The 19,370-nt window shown below is 39.5% G+C and overlaps 1 protein-coding gene and 1 long non-coding RNA gene across 2 annotated transcripts in view; both read right to left on the minus strand.

Annotated features, from left to right (window-relative positions):
- The window catches only part of LOC306960925, a 247,525-nt gene that overhangs the window by 153,594 nt on the left and 74,561 nt on the right, over window positions 1-19,370 (minus strand). The window contains exon 2 of the long non-coding RNA XR_013792718.1: window positions 2,508-2,821. This is a non-coding gene — a long non-coding RNA (uncharacterized lncRNA). The remainder of the gene's footprint in view (window positions 1-2,507; window positions 2,822-19,370) is intronic.
- LOC306960513 (uncharacterized protein) lies at window positions 7,664-10,696 on the minus strand (the record flags this gene model as incomplete). Its single annotated transcript, XM_079552943.1, has 2 exons — window positions 10,455-10,696; window positions 7,664-7,941 (listed from the first exon to the last, which is right to left on the minus strand). The coding sequence occupies exons 1-2, from the start codon at window positions 10,669-10,671 to the stop codon at window positions 7,664-7,666; spliced, it is 495 nt and encodes a 164-aa protein (XP_079409069.1). The 5' UTR covers window positions 10,672-10,696.

The raw sequence follows: 19,370 nt of genomic DNA on the forward strand, positions 1-19,370 counted from the left end.
GTCATTCCCTCATTAAAAACATGCCTGAAGTGTTGCCTTGGCACATTCACGTATTTTTGAGTAATCTGTAAAAACTCTGATGGCGGCCATTTCAGGGATAGGTTGCCTGAGTCCTCCTAGGAACGCCCCCACCTCCTGGAGACGCCTCCGAGCTTTCGTAACCAACCACTGCTCCTCAGCAGAACCCCCTCCCCACTGATGCCACAGACAGCATGTGGAGGGGGCGTGTCGGAAAGGCTCAGAGGTTCTTAAAGAGACAGAGGCCTATTTCAAGACATTCACTACAGCCATTTTGAGAGAGCAATTTTATACAAGGCAGTTATTCTAATTTACTGCATTTACAGACCAACAGAAGGTTTGTCATCATTGTAGTGTGATATAGACTGGTGCTATGTGATTGAAAAAAGCATAATACCCCCTCTTTAAGATGATAGCATGCTACCAGTTAGCATTTAGCTTCAACAGCTCAGCTCTGAGAGAAAGCCCTGAACCAAACTCCAAACCTTGGCTACAACATGTGACAGAGGTCAGAGGTCAGAGCTGTTACTGTAGTATTTCCTCAGTGTTCATAGATGTGAGCCACACACGTGTTCATCGTGTTGAAGCCATTGGTTGACAGTTGCTAACCGGTAGCATGCTAACGTCTTGAGCAGTTTAAACACTGACTCAGACTGAGACTCTGACACGACAAGCTGTAAAAATCACAGAGAAAGGTTTTCTGTTTCCTCTCTGATGGGTTCATTTAGTCTGAGGAGTGAAGCAGATCTTTTGTAAATCCCGCTGTAGCTCGACAGACAGAGCTGCTACATTTGTGCCATATTTACTGGTCGTACCTAAACTCTTTTTCCCGAGACTGATGTCGTGTAACGGTACCAAGCCTATACCGGTGACATCCTGCTCTTATCAAACGTTCATAACAACATTAATCCAGCTCTCACATGAGCTACAAAAGGCTTTATGTATTATGAGATAATCCCCAGTTCTTCTATGAGATAATCCCGTAGCTTCATCAATTGTTCTCATTAGTTCTCCCTTCACTTACTTTTATACAATTTTCCATGTAGACAGTATGTTATAGTTTTAAGAATTATTTTTCTTTTCTATATATTACAAATGCAGGCCTAATGTGAGAATCTAATACTATAGCTCAACTGTATTAAAGGCTAAATGCTCATCTAATCCATTCCTCCTAATCTCATCCTTCATCCGATAAAGCTACTCCTAACAGACTGAGCAATGTATATTATTGTGTCTGAAAACATAAACCTCATTTGTGTTTTGTAAAGATTAAATAACATTCTTACAGTGTTAATTTCGTCGACTAAAATATTTAGTCTTAATTTTAGTCAAAGTGATATTTTTGACGACTAAAATTGGACTAAAACTAAATTAAAAGTTTTTCATGAGACTAAAACTATGACTAAAATGTCCAGATATTTTAGTCGACTAAAATAAGACTAAATAAAAATGAAAAGGAGAGACTAAAATCATCCAAACTTCTATTGACCGTCTGAAAAAGCCTCATATCATTTAAATTCACTGTCAAATGAACAGGTCTGAGCTTTGTTCATGTGGAAGCAGCTCCATTAAGTCGAGAACCACGATTAAATATGATTATTATGAATATTATAAATATAAGTCGACTATATTAGTCTTAATTTTAGTCGACTAAATTGACATGCAATTTTAGTCGACCAAACCTAGACTAAAATTGAAACGTTTTTTTTTTTTTACAAAATCTTGACTAAAATCAAAATACATTTTAGTCAAAAGACTAAGACTAAAACTAAAATCAAATATCTTGTCAAAATTAACACTGCATTCTTATATAGTTGCTTAGATAATAAGAATAGGCCGTAAATCTACACACATATTTGTCTGTTAACTTTTCTGCCTGAACCGAGGGTCATTATTTTCATGTTGGGTAACAGGAACATGTGTGTTTGTAATCGGACTAAACAAATCCGTCTGTGCAGCTGTGCACAAGCAGCGCTCCAGCTGTTTCAATGAGATAAGGTCTCATTATAGGACAAAAAAACAGCATTTGTAGTACGTAGTGGTGGTAGAGCTGAACCGTTTGCATGTGCAGTGCTCTAAAACTGTGAGGCCTGAATCTGAGTTTTAATGACTTTTGGCGATTGAGTTTAAGTCTTTATATCCTCCAGCTGTTAAACAAACACAGCTTTGAAGTTTTTTTGCTCAAACATAGTTAACCCAATGATATTCAAGATTTTGCCTTCGAAAAAACGACCCAGCTTTCTTTAGTTTGACCATTTTGGGGATATTTATAGTTTCCCTTCCTTGTTGGACACTGACAAGAAGTGACATAGACAGAGGCAAAACTATTTTTAAACCGTTGCCGTGCCGACCATGTTACGTCAATGGGAAATTAGTCAAACTGCTATGAAACTTTACCTCTATAGATACAGACGGCATCTCTGGAATCGTCCATATATGGTCATGTTTGAAAACAGTTAAGGGGAAAACAATTTAAAAAAAATCTAAACTTTCTCTAATTATTAAAAAACTACTTTAACAAATGCTGAATTATGTATATAGTTTTCTACTAAATAATGATACAAAGTCATGGGGAGGAGCAAAGTGGTTCAACAGCCCATAAATACATAAAAAAACGGAGAATGCTAACATCATGCTACATGTTAGCATTGGGCTAATGCTAACGGTTAGCTAGCGCTTGCTACAACTGCCTTTTTTTCACTTCTACTGAACAATCTGCGGTGAGAAAATATCCATATGGACCCGATTTACACTTGACTTTATTTGTATGTGATAAATAAGTTCATATTCCACCAGAAAATGGCTAAAAAGAGGGAAAATTGTGTTTCCCAAAAGATTCTATTTTCCCCCTTGGCGAAGCCACGCCCCCTTCTATGACGAGATGCCGTCTGTATCTATCTACGTCACTTTCCTGTCAGTAGTTTATAGAGACAGATGACAGGAACTGCCCATATATGGTCATGTTCGAAGCAGTCAGAGCGGGAAAACAAAGAAAAGAATTAAACTGAACATTCTCCCATTTCTCCACCATTACTTTATGAATACACATTTCTCCTAAATAAAAATACAAAGACACGGTGAGAAGCGAAAGGGTTCAAAAGCACACCCACTAAAAAAAAAAAAAACAACGGAAAATGCCAACCAGGAAGCTAATGACGCTAACGTTAGCTTCATGCTACGTCAGTGCAGTCTTTCGCTTCTACTGAACAATTTGCTGTGAAAAAACATCCAAATGGACCTGATTTTGACTTGACTTTATTGAGTGTGATAAATATGTTTAGTCCGCCGGAAAACATCTCAAAAGAGTGAAAAATCGTGATTCCAATGAGAGGTTTACTTCCCCCTTGTCTAGGCCACGCCCCCTTGTGTGACACGTTGTCGTCTGTATCTATATCAGGGCTTCTCAACCTGGGGGTCGGGACCCACTATTTTATTAGGGTGCCATTATTTGTTCTAAATTTTATTAATTTTTGTGTTAGCCATTGTTTTTTCTTTGTTTTTTAAGAGTTCTATAGGTTAACCTCTTAACTCCTGCCTGAACTGAGAGGATCTTTTTCCTCACATCATCAGATTGTTTTTCCATCATTTTTTTATTGGGTATTCAGCTCATTTTTGTAACTTTTTTTGTCAAATTTGTGTCAAATTTTTGTCATTTTTTTTGTTACATTTTGGTCATTTTTTTGGTACATTTTTTTTTGCTTTTTTTTGTCATATTTGTATCACATTTTTGTCATTTTTTGGTCTTTTTTAATCACATTTTTGTCATTTTTTCGTCAATTTCTTGTGACATTTTTGCCACTTTTTCATCAATTTTTCGTGGTGGGAGTTAAGGGATTAATTTCCCTGTTTTTCCCATGGTCTGACCCGGGCGGGGGTCACGATCCTAATTAACTGTTATAATGGGGGTCGCGGCTCTAAAAGGTTGAGAACCACTGATCTATATCAATGTCACTTCCTCTCAGTAGCTTGAAAATAAAAGTAACTTTCTCCCCAACATTTCTTCATTCTTCACTGGAATAAAATTATAATTATTACTCACAACACATGTTATAATAAAGTCATATTTTCAAAAGCATTAAAACATATGCACTTTTAGCATCCAAGCAAATGTTATTCGTGTATTTTCTGAAATTAAAAGCGCCATGCCACATTAGCCACACACTTATTACTACAGTCTTTTACTCTGCGCCAAGTTTCTTTAAAAATAAGAGGCACACACATAAATTGGCAAATATAACTGTATTTATTGAGTCGCCATCTTTGTACGTAGTGATCCTACATCCTCAAACGTCTTCGAGTGACAAAGGGGCGAGAGGTTTGTAGGTCTGTTGATAAATCTTAAAGGAACAGGCCACCGTTCTTCCTTACTGAGACATGTTCTTACCTGAGCTTAGACGAGTTGATGCGTACTTAGGAGCACTTCGACGTCCGTGCAGTAGTATCTTCACTTTACTGAGCGGAGGCTAAATGCCAGAGGTGGGAGTAAGTCACTAAATACAAGTCTCGAGTCAAGTCGTGAAGGTCCAAGTCCAAAGCAAGTCCAAGTCAATTGGTCATGGGGTCAAGTCAAGTCTTTCTTTAGCCGGCAAGTCACAAATGTCAGTGTTAAGCCTAATTGTTCTTTTCAAAATGTGTTTAATCTACTTGAAAATACAGAGCGCTTTCTCAAGATTTAGAGATTTTTAAAATGTAGGCTAAAATCAAACTTTTAAAATCGAATGGATTTGGATTTAAAGGGACTATACAGAGTTTAAAAATGGTAAAATTGTCTATTTTCCTCCCCCTACATGTTCCAACAATGTCCTAATGTGTAGAATGAGCTCAGACCTGTTCACCACAACTGTCGCTTAAAAAGGCTTAATATAGAAGGTGCAGTTCCACATATGACCTGAGGTGGCAGCAGTGAGCATAAAATGGTTAACTTGCATCTAGCCCCTTTAAAGTCTAATTAATATTCAAATCGCTACAAAATTTGAAATATATATATTATAAATAGTCCAGTCTATGTGCAAAATTACTGGGACAGCATTTTAAGGAAGGGGGCCCGGGGGACCTACTTAAAGGGGGGGTATTATGCAAAATCGACTTTTTCAAGCTTTACACCATGTTATTCTGTCACTCCCTCATTAAAAACATGCCTGAAGTGTTGCCTTGGCACATTCACGTATTTTTGAGTAATCTGTAAAAACTCTAATGGCGGCCATTTTAGGGATAGGTTTGCCTGAGTCTTCCTAGGAACGCCCCCACCTCCTGGAGACGCCTCCGAGCTTTCGTCACCAGCCGAGTAACCAACCACTGCTCCTCAGCAGAACCCCCTCCCCACTGATGCCACAGACAGCGTGTGGAGGGGGCGTGTCTGAAAGGGTCAGAGGTTCTTAAAGAGACAGAGGCCTATTTCAAGACATTCACTACAGCCATTTTGAGAGAGACATTTTATACAAGGCAGTTATTCTAATTTACTGCATTTACAGACCAACAGAAGGTTTGGTCATCATTGTAGTGTGATATAGACTGGTGCTATGTGACTGAAAAAAAGCATAATACCCCCCTTTAAAAAAAAAAATATAGAAACAGAGTCTTTTACACATGAGCTGCTTATCCCTGCAGTCTGAAATATAAATATGAAATATTATTTTTTATTTTTGTTAGTTTCTGGCAGCTTTTCTGGCAGTGGTTCCCCTGTAATGCCCCAGCCCCTGTATACTCGGATTCGCCCCCTGCTCAAAGTAGATTCCGCACCGCCTTCAGTCACTGGACTCTATGTGAAAATCGCCTTTAAATGCTATAACTTACGTGAGAACGAGAAAAACGGTGGCCCGTTCCTTTAAGAATCACCCAATTTCACTCTATTCATAGATTCATTGATTAATCTGGTCTACACTTACATCTAACTCAACGCCATTTGATTTATATAACAGTGATTACGCGCTAAGCATTGGTTTAGATTCTCAGATTAGCATCGGGACGGTTTAACAGTTTTGGCCGAGGTGTGGAAGGAGTCAGGATGATCTTGGCACAAACCCACTGGGAGAATTAACAAGAGAAGGCTGTCCCCACAAGGGCGGCAATCCACACGTCAGCGCAAGTCGTGTTTAATCCAAAACGTTTTTAGGTTCTTGACCTTTGCTCTGCGTCCTGGCCCAGTACAAAAAAAAGTCCTTTAGCAGTTCGAAAAGTGCTGGATTCCCCAAAGGTTCTCCATGTAAAAACTCCTTTTCTGTCCAGTGTTGTGTTGGGGTGGCCTTGTCAAACTCCATTCAGTTCAGTTATTCTCAGGAAAAAAAGAATAAGGTAACATTTTATAAAGACCGCACCTTATTAAGTTAATAAATGATGAGTTAACACTTAGTTCCTCATGAACAATACATTAGTTAAGTGAGACTAATGGTGCGTTCAATGGCAAATTTCCCTCTTTCCACTTGGAAAAATGCTTTGAAACGTCGCTCAAAGTAATAACAACTTGGGCACCGACAGGAAGTGACATAGATACAGACGGCATCTCTGGAATCGCCCATATATGGTCATTTTTAAAAACAGTTAAGGGGGAAAACAATTTTGAAAAAATTTACATTTTCTCTAATTATTCAAAAACTACTTTAACAAATGCTGAAATATGAATATAGTTTCTACTAAATAATGATACAAAGACATGGAGAGGAGCAAAGTGGTTCAACAGCCCATAAATACACAATAATAACGAAAAATGCTAACTTGATGCTACATGTTAGCATGTTAATGCTAACGGTTAGCTCGCGCTAGCTACAATTGCCATTTTTTTCACTACTACTGAACAATCTGCCCCCTTCTATGACGAGATAGATACAGACGGCATCTCGTCATAGAAGGGGGCGTGGCTTCGCCGAGGGGGAAAATGTAATCTTTAGCGAAACACAATTTTCCCTCTTTTTAACCATTTTCTGGTGGAATATCAACTTATTTATCACATAAATAAAGTCAAGTGTAAATCGGACACATATGGATATTTTGTCGCAACAGATTGTTCAGTAGAAGTGAAAAAACGGCAGTTGTAGTAAGCGCTTGCTAACCGTTAGCATTAGCTAGATGCTAACATGTAGCATCAAGTTAGCATTCTCCGCTATTTATGTATTTATGGGCTGTTGAACCACTTTGCTCCTCCACATGTCTTTGTATCTTTATTTAGTAGAAAACTATAATTCAGCGTTTGTTAAAGTAGTTTTTTATAATTAAAGAAAGTTTAGATTTTTCTCCAAATTGTTTTCCCCCTTAACTGTTTTCAAACATGACCATATATGGGCGAATCCAGAGATGCCGTCTGTATGAAGCGTCCTAGAGACCTCTCATACTGGGTCACTATAGCGTCACACTAATATCAACTCTTTTTTTTAGCATTAAAAGCTGCATATTGCACATTTTAATGCCACAAATGCAGAAAAGTTCAGCACATAATTTTTTTTTTTAAGATTTCCAAACATTTCATCAAACAGTGGAAAGAGAATGGGAAAAAACTGGAAACTTTTTTAACATAATGACAATAATGACGTCTAAGGCCTTGATTTGGGCACAGTTCATTTAATGACTTTTAATGCCTCGTCGGAAAGTGTTAGTTCATCATTTGTTAAGGCTAAATCAGGTGCAGTTATTACGAAGTTTTGGATGTTGTCTGTCATGTGTCGTCGTCCCGGGGACTCGGGTGCTCTCGGATGGGGCTGTGGTGATGAGCGTGGGGGAAGAAGGACGGAATGTACGGGATGACCCCCATCAGAGGGCTGTGGCCGGGGCTTTCTACGTGGGGCGTGATGGGGATGATGACGTCGTCCTGGTCCCACACGTGGAAGGCGTTTGGGTGCGAGTGGTTCAAAGAGGGCGGGAGGTGCAGCGGGCTCAGTCCCTCAGCCTCCCCGGCCTTCATCAGGTCGTCCTCCAGAGGCCCCAGCAAACAATCTGAACAATGGAAGCAGAAAGCCTCAGGCAGTGTTTCTGTGGTTCTCTTTAAGTGAAGTATTTGTTTCCTATATTATGTTTCCTATTGCAGTGTTTCTGTTTCGATCATGACGACTTCTGGTCATTCATTTGAGGAGAAAATTCAACATTTTACTCTTTATATTACAAATTAAATTCTCTTTTAAGTCACAGCTTGTCATCCTAGAATGATGGTGGGTTCTGACCAATGGGTGAGGAACGTGCTTCGCTCACAGCTGTTAAGTGTCCCGTTTCAGCCAAGAAACTACTGTATTTTGCTCCTCTTTCCCATCCGTCGTCCCCCATGCACACTCTCAAACACACTCATTCATCCCGGCCTATTGTACATGTTTTTAGTGGTAGGGGAAACCGGAGTCCCCACAGGAAACCTACGCAGAACATGCAAGCTTTACACAGAAAGGCCCCGTCCAGGTGGGAATCAAACCCGGACTTTCTAGCTGTTGTTAGTGAGTGTTAACCACTGAACTACCCTGATGTTCCTGTGTCAAATCCAGCGTCTCTAATTGGTTGATCCCGTCTGTCAATATCACGATCCGTCACACACACTCCCAGGCGACATGTCTTTGTAAAAGCATGTGGTCTGGCAGGTCAGGCAAGTGGCCAGAGGCGACTTAACTTACAGCTTAAAGGAACAGGCCACCGTTTTTACATACTGAGATATGTTCTTACCTAACCTTAGACGAGTTAATATATCCCCGTCTGGTCTTTGTCCGTGCGCTCTGCCAGGCAAACGGAGCACATACGCAGCCTCTCCCACATGTCACATAGCTCCAAAAAAGCTCACGATAGAAGCTACCAAGCTCTTCCACGTGTTCCCTATTTAAATAAAGTTACGTGAAGTGTTTTCATGCGAAGTATATTTACACAGAAATGTAACATGTCGATTTTATAAGCAGATAAAAAGGGGGACTATATTGTGAGGCGTAATGATACGAGGAGCACGACGTCCGCGAAGTAACTCCTAAAGACTTCCCCCGCTCACTTCCGTCAATAACCTTTAGGAGTTACTGCGAACATATCTCTGTATGTAAAAACGGTGGCCTATTCCTTCAACAAAACGTACTAACACTTGATTCATCATGAACAGTTCATTAGTAAAGTGTGACTAACACTTAATAACTCTGTGGCCGAACTGGCTTTACTCTGCTCGAAAGCAGGAAGGGCCTGGTCTTGGATGGGAGACTGTTTGAGAAACACCAGGAGGTCTGCCGAAGGTAGAGAGTGATTGGTGGTGGTCGGAGGGGCTGATGGCGCAGACTGGTTGCCTCGCTTCTACCAGTCTACCCAGGGCAGCTGTGGCTACAATAGTAACTCACCACCACCAAGTATGGAGTGAATGAATATTACAATGTAAAGCATCTTTGAGTGTCCAGAAAAGCGTGATATAAAAACAATGCATAAGTGAAGTATATACATACTTCGCTTATGCATTGTTAAAGGGATTTTTTAGGATTTTTGACATAGGGCCTCATTTCCTAGTTATCCAGAGTGTTGTTGATTTCTGGAGATATTTTTTTCTTAAATTCATGCAGTTCTTATATTTGAATAGCTTAGTGGCGCAAGGCTAGTGCATTTCTATGGTAACAGCTAGCCTGCATTAAAAACAGTGTGACCCGCTCCACAGAGCACCTGAGGCAAATCACTTATAACACCAGACTAACCATATAAATGTCTGTGTCCATAGAGTAATTATAGCTGTTTTGCATTTATATTTGAGCAGCATCAGCTTCGTGGTTGTATAAGCTATGCTGCGGCGGAGTGATCTGCTAGAAAATAGTCCCTCAAAATGCGATCATTCATGTGATGCAAGGTCAGTTATATTTAAAAAAAATTATTCAACACAGACATTTATATGGTTAGTCTGGTGTTATAAGTGATTTGCCTCAGGTGCTCTGTGGAGCGGGTCACACTGATTTTAATGCAGGCTAGCTGATACCATAGACATGCACTAGCCTTGCACTAGCCTAGCGCCACTAAGCTCTTCAAATATAAGAACTGCATGAATTACAAAAAACAAAAACTCCAGAAATCAGCAACACTCTGGATAACAAGGAAATGAGGTCCTATGTCAAAAATCCTGAAATATCCCTTTAAGCTGTTATTAAGTGTTAGTTACACAGTTCATGATGGATTAAGTGTTCACTCATCAGTTATTCAGGCTAAATAGGGTGTAGTTATAAAGACAGTTAGTTATAAAGTGACAACGCTGGGCTTGGCATCATATTTTTAAACTGCGCTGGTGTTTGTTCTGTTAAAATAAATAAAAGTTTAAGCCTGAAGCTGTGACTGACAGGTTTTGGAGCTCTGTTGATTCACTATTGTACAGGAATTAATCTGTCAGCGCTTCCATTCAACAATTCTGTCTTTCTTCACTTTTTTTTATTGAACATCCTTTATCTTAATCCTCACCGTGACTTTTCTGTTGTGACTGTGTCTCCTGAACCACCGTACACTTAGGCTTAGTGCATAAATACCTGTGATGTCCAGCATGAGGTCTTTAATGAGATGACCCACGATCGCGTAGGCCACTGCGACCACCACCAGGGCGGCCATGAGCAGGTACAGCACAGACGCCGGCAGCTGGATCAGGTCTCTGGGGGGAGGCTTGTATTCCTTATACAGCGGCTCCATGTCTTGGACTAAAAACTGGAAAGACTGTCCTCCTTCGTCTGTGAAGTTGAAAGGATCCATCGTCCAAAAGTCTCCCGTTTGAATCAGGTTATGACAAGCATTTTTTTTCTACAGTGAGCTCAACCTGAAACACAAACAGATACACTGCAAAACTGTCTACAATGAATCATTAATAGTAATAAAAAATACAATTACTCACAGGGTTACTTTTACGGCATGTCCAGACTGCACAGATCTAATCCATGAGACTGCGCAGCCGCATCATGAAGCTCCAGTGCTGTTTTTGTGGGTCGTATCTGCTCTTTCTTCACGTTCTGTTTCCAGAAGGTTCCAGTCATGCGGCGTGCGTGCATGTCTGTCCTCTTCACGGGATTAATTCAGTCCAGTCTGTCGGCGGCGAGAGAGGGAGAGAGATTACTGCTCCAATCACCGGCCAGATCAAGCAGCCCCTGTGCCGCCTTCCTGCTCCAATCTGTCACTGCCCCTAACCCACTGAGATTAGCCTAATCCAGGGCGAGCGCCGTCTCCGATAACTTTCTCCACTCAGATTTAGGACCTTTTCAGAACCTCTTAACCTCTTAACTCCCGCCTGAACCGAGAGGATCTTTGTCCTCACGTCATCAGATTTTTTTTTTCCATCATTTTTTGTCGGGTATTCAACTCGCTTTTTTGTCATTTTTTGTCACATTTTTGTCATTTTTTGTCATATTTTTGTCATTTTTTGTCACATTTTTGTCATTTTTTGTCATTTTTTGTCTTTTTTTGTCATTTTTTTAGTCAAATTTTTATCACATTTTTGTCACTTTTTTGTAATTTTTTTGTCCTTTTTTTAATCACATTTTTGTCTTTTTTGTCATATTTTTGTCATTTTTTGTCACATTTTTGCCATTTTTTTGTCACATTTTTGTCATTTTTTTGTCACATTTTTGTCATTTTTTTGTCACATTTTTATCACATTTTTGTCACATTTTTGTCATTTTTTTGGTCATTTTTTGGTCACTTTTTTGTCAATGTTTTCTCCCTTTTTTGTCACATTTCCATATTTTTTTTCGCCTCAGTTTTGTTGCTATTTTCACATTTTTGTTCCAGAAGCTTTTGGATTGGGGTAAAGCCAAACTGGAGAAAATGTGCTCGGTTCAGGTGGGAGTTAAGGGGTTAACCGAGTGCTTTTTGAGAGAGGTGTGAAAAAAGTGACAAAAAAGAGGATGAAAATGCAGCAAAAGAGCGACAAAAACGTGACATAAAAGTGATGAAAATATGTGATGAAAACGCGGCAACAACACGAGGAAACAGATCCATTTAGATCAGTGTTTTAGGCCTTAGCTTTCAAATGAGGCGTTTCACTGGCCTATAGGCTGTAAACGTTTAGATTTAGACAATATGCACTCGGTTAAGGCGGGCCCAGCCTTAAAAATGATCTCTTCTATGTGTTCTGCTAAATGGCGCCACCCAGTGGTGTAGTCTACGTGATGCAGGTATAAGGCGTTTAACCACCAGAAAGTCTGCAGGAATCCAATCCTTTATTCACTTTATTTACAGAGCACGTTTTACAAACAAGTGTTTCCAAAGTGCTGCACATAAGATCGGCAGGATAGGAATAAAACAAATATATATGTATATAACAAAATCAAGTGAAACCAAACTAGTCATTCAACTAAACAGATAAAATCATTTAACCTCTTAAGTCCCGCCTGAACTGAGAGTTCAACTTTCTGGGAACTGGGTTCAACTTTACCCAAATCCTGTAGGCCCGTGTAACACCTCATTTGAAAGCTAAGATCTACAAAACTCATTTAAATGGATCTTTTTCCTCACGCCATAAATTTTTTTCCCATCTTTTTTTTTTTTTGGGGGGGGGGGGGGGGGGGGGGGTATTCAACTCATTTTGGAACTTTTTTGTCATTTCTTTAATCAATTTTTTGTCATTTTTTTTGTCATTTTTTTGTCCTTTTTTTTGTCATATTTTTTGTCATTTTTTTGGTCATTTTTTTGTCATATTTTTGGTCATTTTTTGGTCATTTTTTGTCTTTTTTTTAATCAATTTTTTGTCATTTTTTGTCACATTTTTTGTCATTTTTTAAATCAATTTTTTGTCTTTTTTTGGTCATTTTTTAATCAATTTTTTGTCATTTTTTGTCATTTTTTCAACCCATTTTTTGTCATTTTTTGTCACATTTTTGTCTTTTTTTGTCATTTTTTTGTCATTTTTTGTCATTTTTTTAAATCATTTTTTTGTCATTTTTTGTCACATTTTTGTCATTTTTTGTCATTTTTTGTCATTTTTTGTCATTTTTTTAATCATTTTTGTCATTTTTTAAATCATTTTTTTGTCATTTTTTGTCACATTTTTGTCATTTTTTTAATCAATTTTTTGTCATTTTTTGTCATTTTTTCAATCCATTTTTTGTCATTTTTTGTCACATTTTTGTCTTTTTTTGTCATTTTTTTGTCATTTTTTGTCATTTTTTTAAATCATTTTTTTGTCATTTTTTGTCACATTTTTGTCATTTTTTGTCATTTTTTGTCATTTTTTTAATCATTTTTGTCATTTTTTAAATCATTTTTTTGTCATTTTTTGTCACATTTTTGTCATTTTTTTAATCAATTTTTTGTCATTTTTTGTCATTTTTTCAATCCATTTTTTGTCATTTTTTGTCACATTTTTGTCTTTTTTTGTCATTTTTTTAAATCATTTTTTAAAATAATTTTTTTGTAATTTTTTTTGTAATTTTTTGTCACATTTTTGTCATTTTTTGAAACAATTTTTTGTCATTTTTTATCACTTTTTCGTCAAAGTTTTCTCACTTTTTTGTCACATCTTCATCATTGTTTTCATCTCAGTTCTGTCGCTATTTTCACACCTTTTTCCCAGAAGCTTTTGGATTGGGGCAAAGCCAAGCTGGAGAAAATGTGCTCCGTTCAGGTGGGAGTTAAGGGGTTAAAACAACACCATTACAAACCATAAATAAGATGCAAAAAAAACGTTCTAGAAAATTGTAAAAACAATAAAAGAAAAGAAAAGACAGGCCTTTGTATTTCAGGCAGGCGAGCTCAGGTGGTGAAAAGCAACTTCGCCCTATTATTGCTGAGCGGTCTTGGTCATTTTAGCCTCAGGCGCAGCTTCCCTGTGTTGAAGAGAAACCACATCGTGTGCATGCAGGACACTGTCGCTATGAACCACAGGTTGAACAAGTAGACAGTGCAAAACCATGAATCCGTTTTCCAAGATTTGGTCATCAAGATTCCAATCGGAGGCAGGTAGATGATGAACATGTTGATCTGCACGGTTAAAACCACGAAGAACGCGTTCCTTTTAATATTGCTGCCTTCACTTTTACCACTCCGAGATCTGAGGGTTTTGTCGCCGGGAGAGGGCCGAAGCAACGCCCGCAGGATGGACAAACAAGCGAAAGAGTTGACGCACAAAATCGCAGTCAGAAAAACACAGTTGAGAATCAAATATGCATCGAAAAAGGCTGGATCGGCTCCGCACAGGCCCATGATCGTCGCCGTCGCCGCTGTGGTGCTCGCCCCCGCGGCGGCGAGTGCGGCGAAGCGAAAACGCAGAGGCCTGTACTTCAGGAAGACGACGGGACGCTCCACCGCCAGGTAGCGCTCCACACAGACGAGGCTATGGAACAGCGGGTGGCCGAAGCTCAGCGCGCCGACGAGGAGGCTCCAGGCGTAGGTGTGCAGGGCGGATTCAAGGACGAGGCTGAGCGCGGCGATGACGGAGTAAAGGGAGAGGAGAAAGTCCACGAACACGATGCCCATGGCCAGGACGTCGGTTTTCTCGGTGAGCGGAGAGGAGCTTTGAGCCCAGAAGAAAAAACATTTGACTGGGAGGTCGAAGAGCGCTGGGAGGACCAGGAAGAGCGGGTAGAGCGGGAACGGGTCCGTCAGGCACGGGTCGCAGTGACTGTCGTTGGTCCGCCCCGTGAACGAAAGAACCATCTAAAGAGAAACAGTCACACATTATTGTTTTCAGAGTAATAATCGTACACTGCCCGACAAAGAAAAAGTATGGGACGCCTTTCAATAAGCTTCTGCAAAGTCAGCAGCCCTCTGGTGGCCGCCCTGTGTACTGCGCACTGGGAGAGAGGATCTTGTTGGTCTTTTGGGCAGTAGCTGATCACCTGACAACTCCCATGATGCTGTTTTCTGCATATGTTTCCCTCAGAACAGAAGGCTGAGGTGCTTTGGGTCATGATGAGTGTTACAATAAACTGGTTTCACTATTAAAAAATATAATCTGGTGGAGCCGTGAGTAAAAAGTCTGTCCACTGCTTATTCACTGCAAAAAGTGGATTCTAAGCAAGTAAAAAATGTCTTACTTTAAGAAATAAGTTCTTATCTTTTCCCTAAAAAGTTATAATGTTTTGCCGAGCAAAGTTTTCTTGAGAAAAAAAAATCTTGTTTTAGGAAATAAAATCTAGCCATTTCTTGTTCAGATGTATTTGCTAAAAACATGCAATTTTTTCTTGTATCAAGAAAGAAAAACTTTTGGAATCTTCTTCAGCTTTAGACAAAGAATATTTTTTCTTATTTTAAGAAAAACTAAGATCACAACAACTCTTCATTTAAGAACTGATTCTCACAGATAATACGTTCCATTCTTTAAAGTGGGCGGCTCGGTGGCACAGCGGTTAGAGCCTCAGCTCGAAGGTACTGGGTTCGATTCCCAAAGGGGCCTTTCTGTGTGGAGCATGTTCTCCCCGTGTCTACCACTAAAACATGTACAATAGGTACAAGGGATTCATATGGTATTCATGGTGTTGTGTTCTTGACTAATGTTGACAATTGAACAGACTCTTGTGCATGTGATGACTTAGACAATGAAATGACCATTAGACTGAGAATCAGTTTAGATCAACAAGATCTATTCACTTGGACATTGTGCTAATTGTCGTCTCTCAAAGATGTACTGAGACATTGACACATGGACTTAGACATTTGCATTTTGATGAAATTAATGAGAAATTCAATTCTGTTGTGAACAATTGCCAAGTGGTTTGGAGATTTGTCCATGTTGATTTGAGAATGTAATTTCAAGAAATGAGCCAAACCAGAAAAACTGTAAGACATTTAATGCTGATTTTGAGCAGCTTTGGACTGTCTTGAAATAAGACGCCAACGAAACAAGCAACAAGTTACTTAAAATAAGACAAAAACAAAATCAAAAGTAAGAAAAATCATTCTTGTTCTATTGGTAAAGCAATAGTCCAAATCTATAGTCCTATAATTCAAGCTCTTTGAAGGTGTTTTTGTCTAAGATTGTATTACATTTTTCCAGTGGATCCAGACAGACACGTTCTAAATAATAGATAAACTGATGGATGGATAAACAAAAACAAATGCATTGGTTTTCCTTGATTCACTTCTCACTTACCTTTGTACAGCAGTGGAGTGTGGAGGATCCTGGTCAAATGAAGTCTCCACCACAACATCAGCACCACCACACCCTGCACCTGTGGGTGACGGGACAAACCCCACCCTCCCCCACACGCTCAGTATCCACATCTGTCATCGCTGCATCAATAAATACTCGGATATGTTTTTGTTACACACAGGATATCTGCAATTAGTCTGCAAAGTAAGAACAAATGTCATTATTATTATTATTATCATATGAATGGAAAATGTTGTCCAAGTGCTTAAACGCAGCCTGTTATGAGCGTTTATTTACCACTGATTTGTAAATGCAAAAGCACTTTTCCGAGCACCATAAATAAAGATCACATCGCGGCTCATTCGAGGAGCACTGTTTGCATAAACCATCTGTTCTAAAGAGAAAGATTATTAGTTATTGGGAAGCTACGGCACAGAAGTTTTGGCAAGTGTTTAGACCAGGGGGTGCCCAAACTTTTCGTCTCCGAGGGCCAAAATGAAAAAGTGCCTGTGAGTCGTGGGCCAAACACGGCGATGTCAAGCACGAAAAACACCTAGAACTGCAAATTACAAAGCTACTTTATTTTATTTACTTTTTATTTTTTCAATAGCCTACATTTGCATTTGATTCTATCTAACATGCTATATTAACCTCTTAACTCCCGCCTGAACCGAGAGGATCTTTTTTTGTCAATTTTTTATCACATTTTTGTAATTTTTTTTGTCACATTTTGTCACATTTTTAGTACATTTTTGTCATTTTTTTGTCATTTTTTGTCCCTTTTTTGTCAATGTTTTCTCTCTTTTTTGTCACATTTCCATCATTGTTTTCGTCTCAGTTTTGTTGCTATTTTCACAGCTTTTTTCCAGAAGCTTTTGGACTGGGGTCAAGCCAAACTGGAGAAAATGTGCTCTGTTCAGGTGGGAGTTAAGGGGTTAAAACGAACTGTAGCAATTTAGTGCAAAAAAAAAAATCTACATCTACATATCTACAGCACCTACAGTAACTTTACCTCATTCGTTCACTCAAAGAAAATGCCACATTAGATTATTTTGAAAGTGTCAGTACAGCATCAATTCTTTTATAAGTCACTTTTTAACATATTCTGTTGTTGACATTAACAACCTTTGCAATAAAAGTTGGAAAACTGTGAAAGTTGATGTTACAACGCTGTGTAATTGATAAATACCAAGACACCTCACCAGTGTTTCCTTAACTTTGTGAAAGGGGTGAAACAGCGCCCCCAATTTGACCCTCGTGGTCAAAAAGTGTACTGCATCCATATTTACCATTGAGAATGAATGAAAGAGGGATAGTATTAACCAGTCAAATTTGGGTCAAATTTGGCCCGCGGGCCCCACTTTGGGCACCCCTGGTTTAGACCTTTTCTTTCTATGATGTATTCCTTTAATTTTAGGAAAATAACATTATTGTAAATACTCACAAATTAAAGAGTGTCTATACCAGAATACAGTTACTTTACACCGCGTTCCAAATGATTTTGCAGATTGTAATTCAGTGCCCTAAAGGTAGCAAAAACTTGGATGGTATTTTGTCTCAGGCTCTTTGAATCACTGACATGAATCTCAGACGCCTGCGATGATTCGTTTTCAGGTTAAGCCCAGTTAAGGGAAAAACTACTGAAAAAGGGTGTTCCACATTATTAAGCAGATCATCATTTTCAAGCAATAAAGGAAAGAAAAAGGATCTTTCTGCTGATGAAAAGCGTGAAATAGTTGAATCCCTTGGACTAGGTGTGAAAACCTTTGATATTTCATGAAACATCAAGCGTAATCATCGTACTAAGTTGCTGATTCAGACACACACACAGGTTTGTGCAGATAAAGGAACAATAAGGACGGTTTCTGCCAGACAAATACATCAGATTAAGAGAACAGCAGCTACAAAGTTGTGCATAAACCTTCTATCCGGGCCTCCCCTAAACTGTTCACTGAAGCTGATGAACAGAAACGGCTGCAGTGGCTCAGAAATACATGAGGACTCATTTTCAAACAGTCTTGTGACCCTGGATGGTCAGATGGATGGAGTAGTGGATGGTTGGTGAACGGCCACAATGTCCCAACAAGGCTGTGATGTCATGAAGGAGGGGGCGGAGTCATGTTTTGGGCCAGAATCATGGGGAGAGAGCTGGTCGGCCCCTTTATGTTTAAATATGTGGAGCTTCTGACTGACCACTTTCTCCTATGGTACAAGAAGAAGAGCCGTGCTTTCCACTGGCTGCTATGGGCATAAAAGGAGAGAAACTCATGATGTGGACCCCCTCCTCCCCTGACCTCAACCCTATTGAGAACATTTGGAGCCTCAAGCAAAACTTCTATGAGGGTGGGAGGCAGTTTTCATCCAAACAGCAGCTCTGGGAGGTTATTCCGACATCCTGCAAAGAAAGCGCCACCTACTGTTCACAGAGAGTGCATTGTTAGGCTTTATTGCATTATTGGAGCCTTTTTAGGAATGTAAAGGAGTCGAACGCATTCACTTTCAAATTCAGTGGAGTAAAGGTTTTTTAAAACAGATGGTCATCCTTTTAAAGAGGGGGTATTATGCTTTTTTCAGTCACATAGCACCAGTCTATATCACACTACAATGATGACCAAACCTTCTGTTGGTCTGTAAATGCAGTAAATTAAAATAACTGCCTTGTATAAAATTGCTCTTTCAAAATGGCTGTAGCGAATGGCTTGAAATAGGCCTCTGTCTCTTTAAGACGCTCCCTGACCCTTTCCGACACGCCCCCTCCACACGCTGTCTGTGGCATCACAACAACACTGCGCTCGTTGTCTCCACAGTATTGAAACTACGATCGGTGCATTTTAATTTTTATTGTTGGAAAGGACCTACTGTTTATCACTTTGTTAACAATGGCCACACAGGATATTATTTGAAGACGAACCTTCCACACTGGACGCTTGGAAGGGGCTCTTGCCTGAAAAATAACTGCTGTTTGGAGGCTCTCTCTTTGCATCTGCCATGCCCTATGGATCTCTAACTATACCCCCATGGACGACACCAGGATCTGCAGGAGCCCATACGATTCAAAGACGGACATTATCTGTGCAGGTGGACAGTGGTTTTTCGAGGTTACCCGTTAGCTTGTTATAATCGACTACAGCTCATTGTTGATGAAAAGTCTGTAATAAACTACAAATGTGTAAAGCCAGGCTCATTGTGTGATCATCGTAAAGGCTGCTTCGAGTAGTTGCCTGCTTTATTGACGTTATTTGTGCATAATATGCTGCCTGTTTTACATGAATGTTGTGAAGGTGAAGGTTGTTAGCTTGTCGCGGCTAATAGTGCCTTAGCTCCGGGAGAAAACCACTCGGCTACGACTCACTGTAGATGAAATGTGAGC

Source organism: Gobius niger (genome assembly GCF_951799975.1).
Source record: "Gobius niger genome assembly, chromosome: 3".
Lineage (NCBI taxonomy): Eukaryota > Metazoa > Chordata > Actinopteri > Gobiiformes > Gobiidae > Gobius > Gobius niger.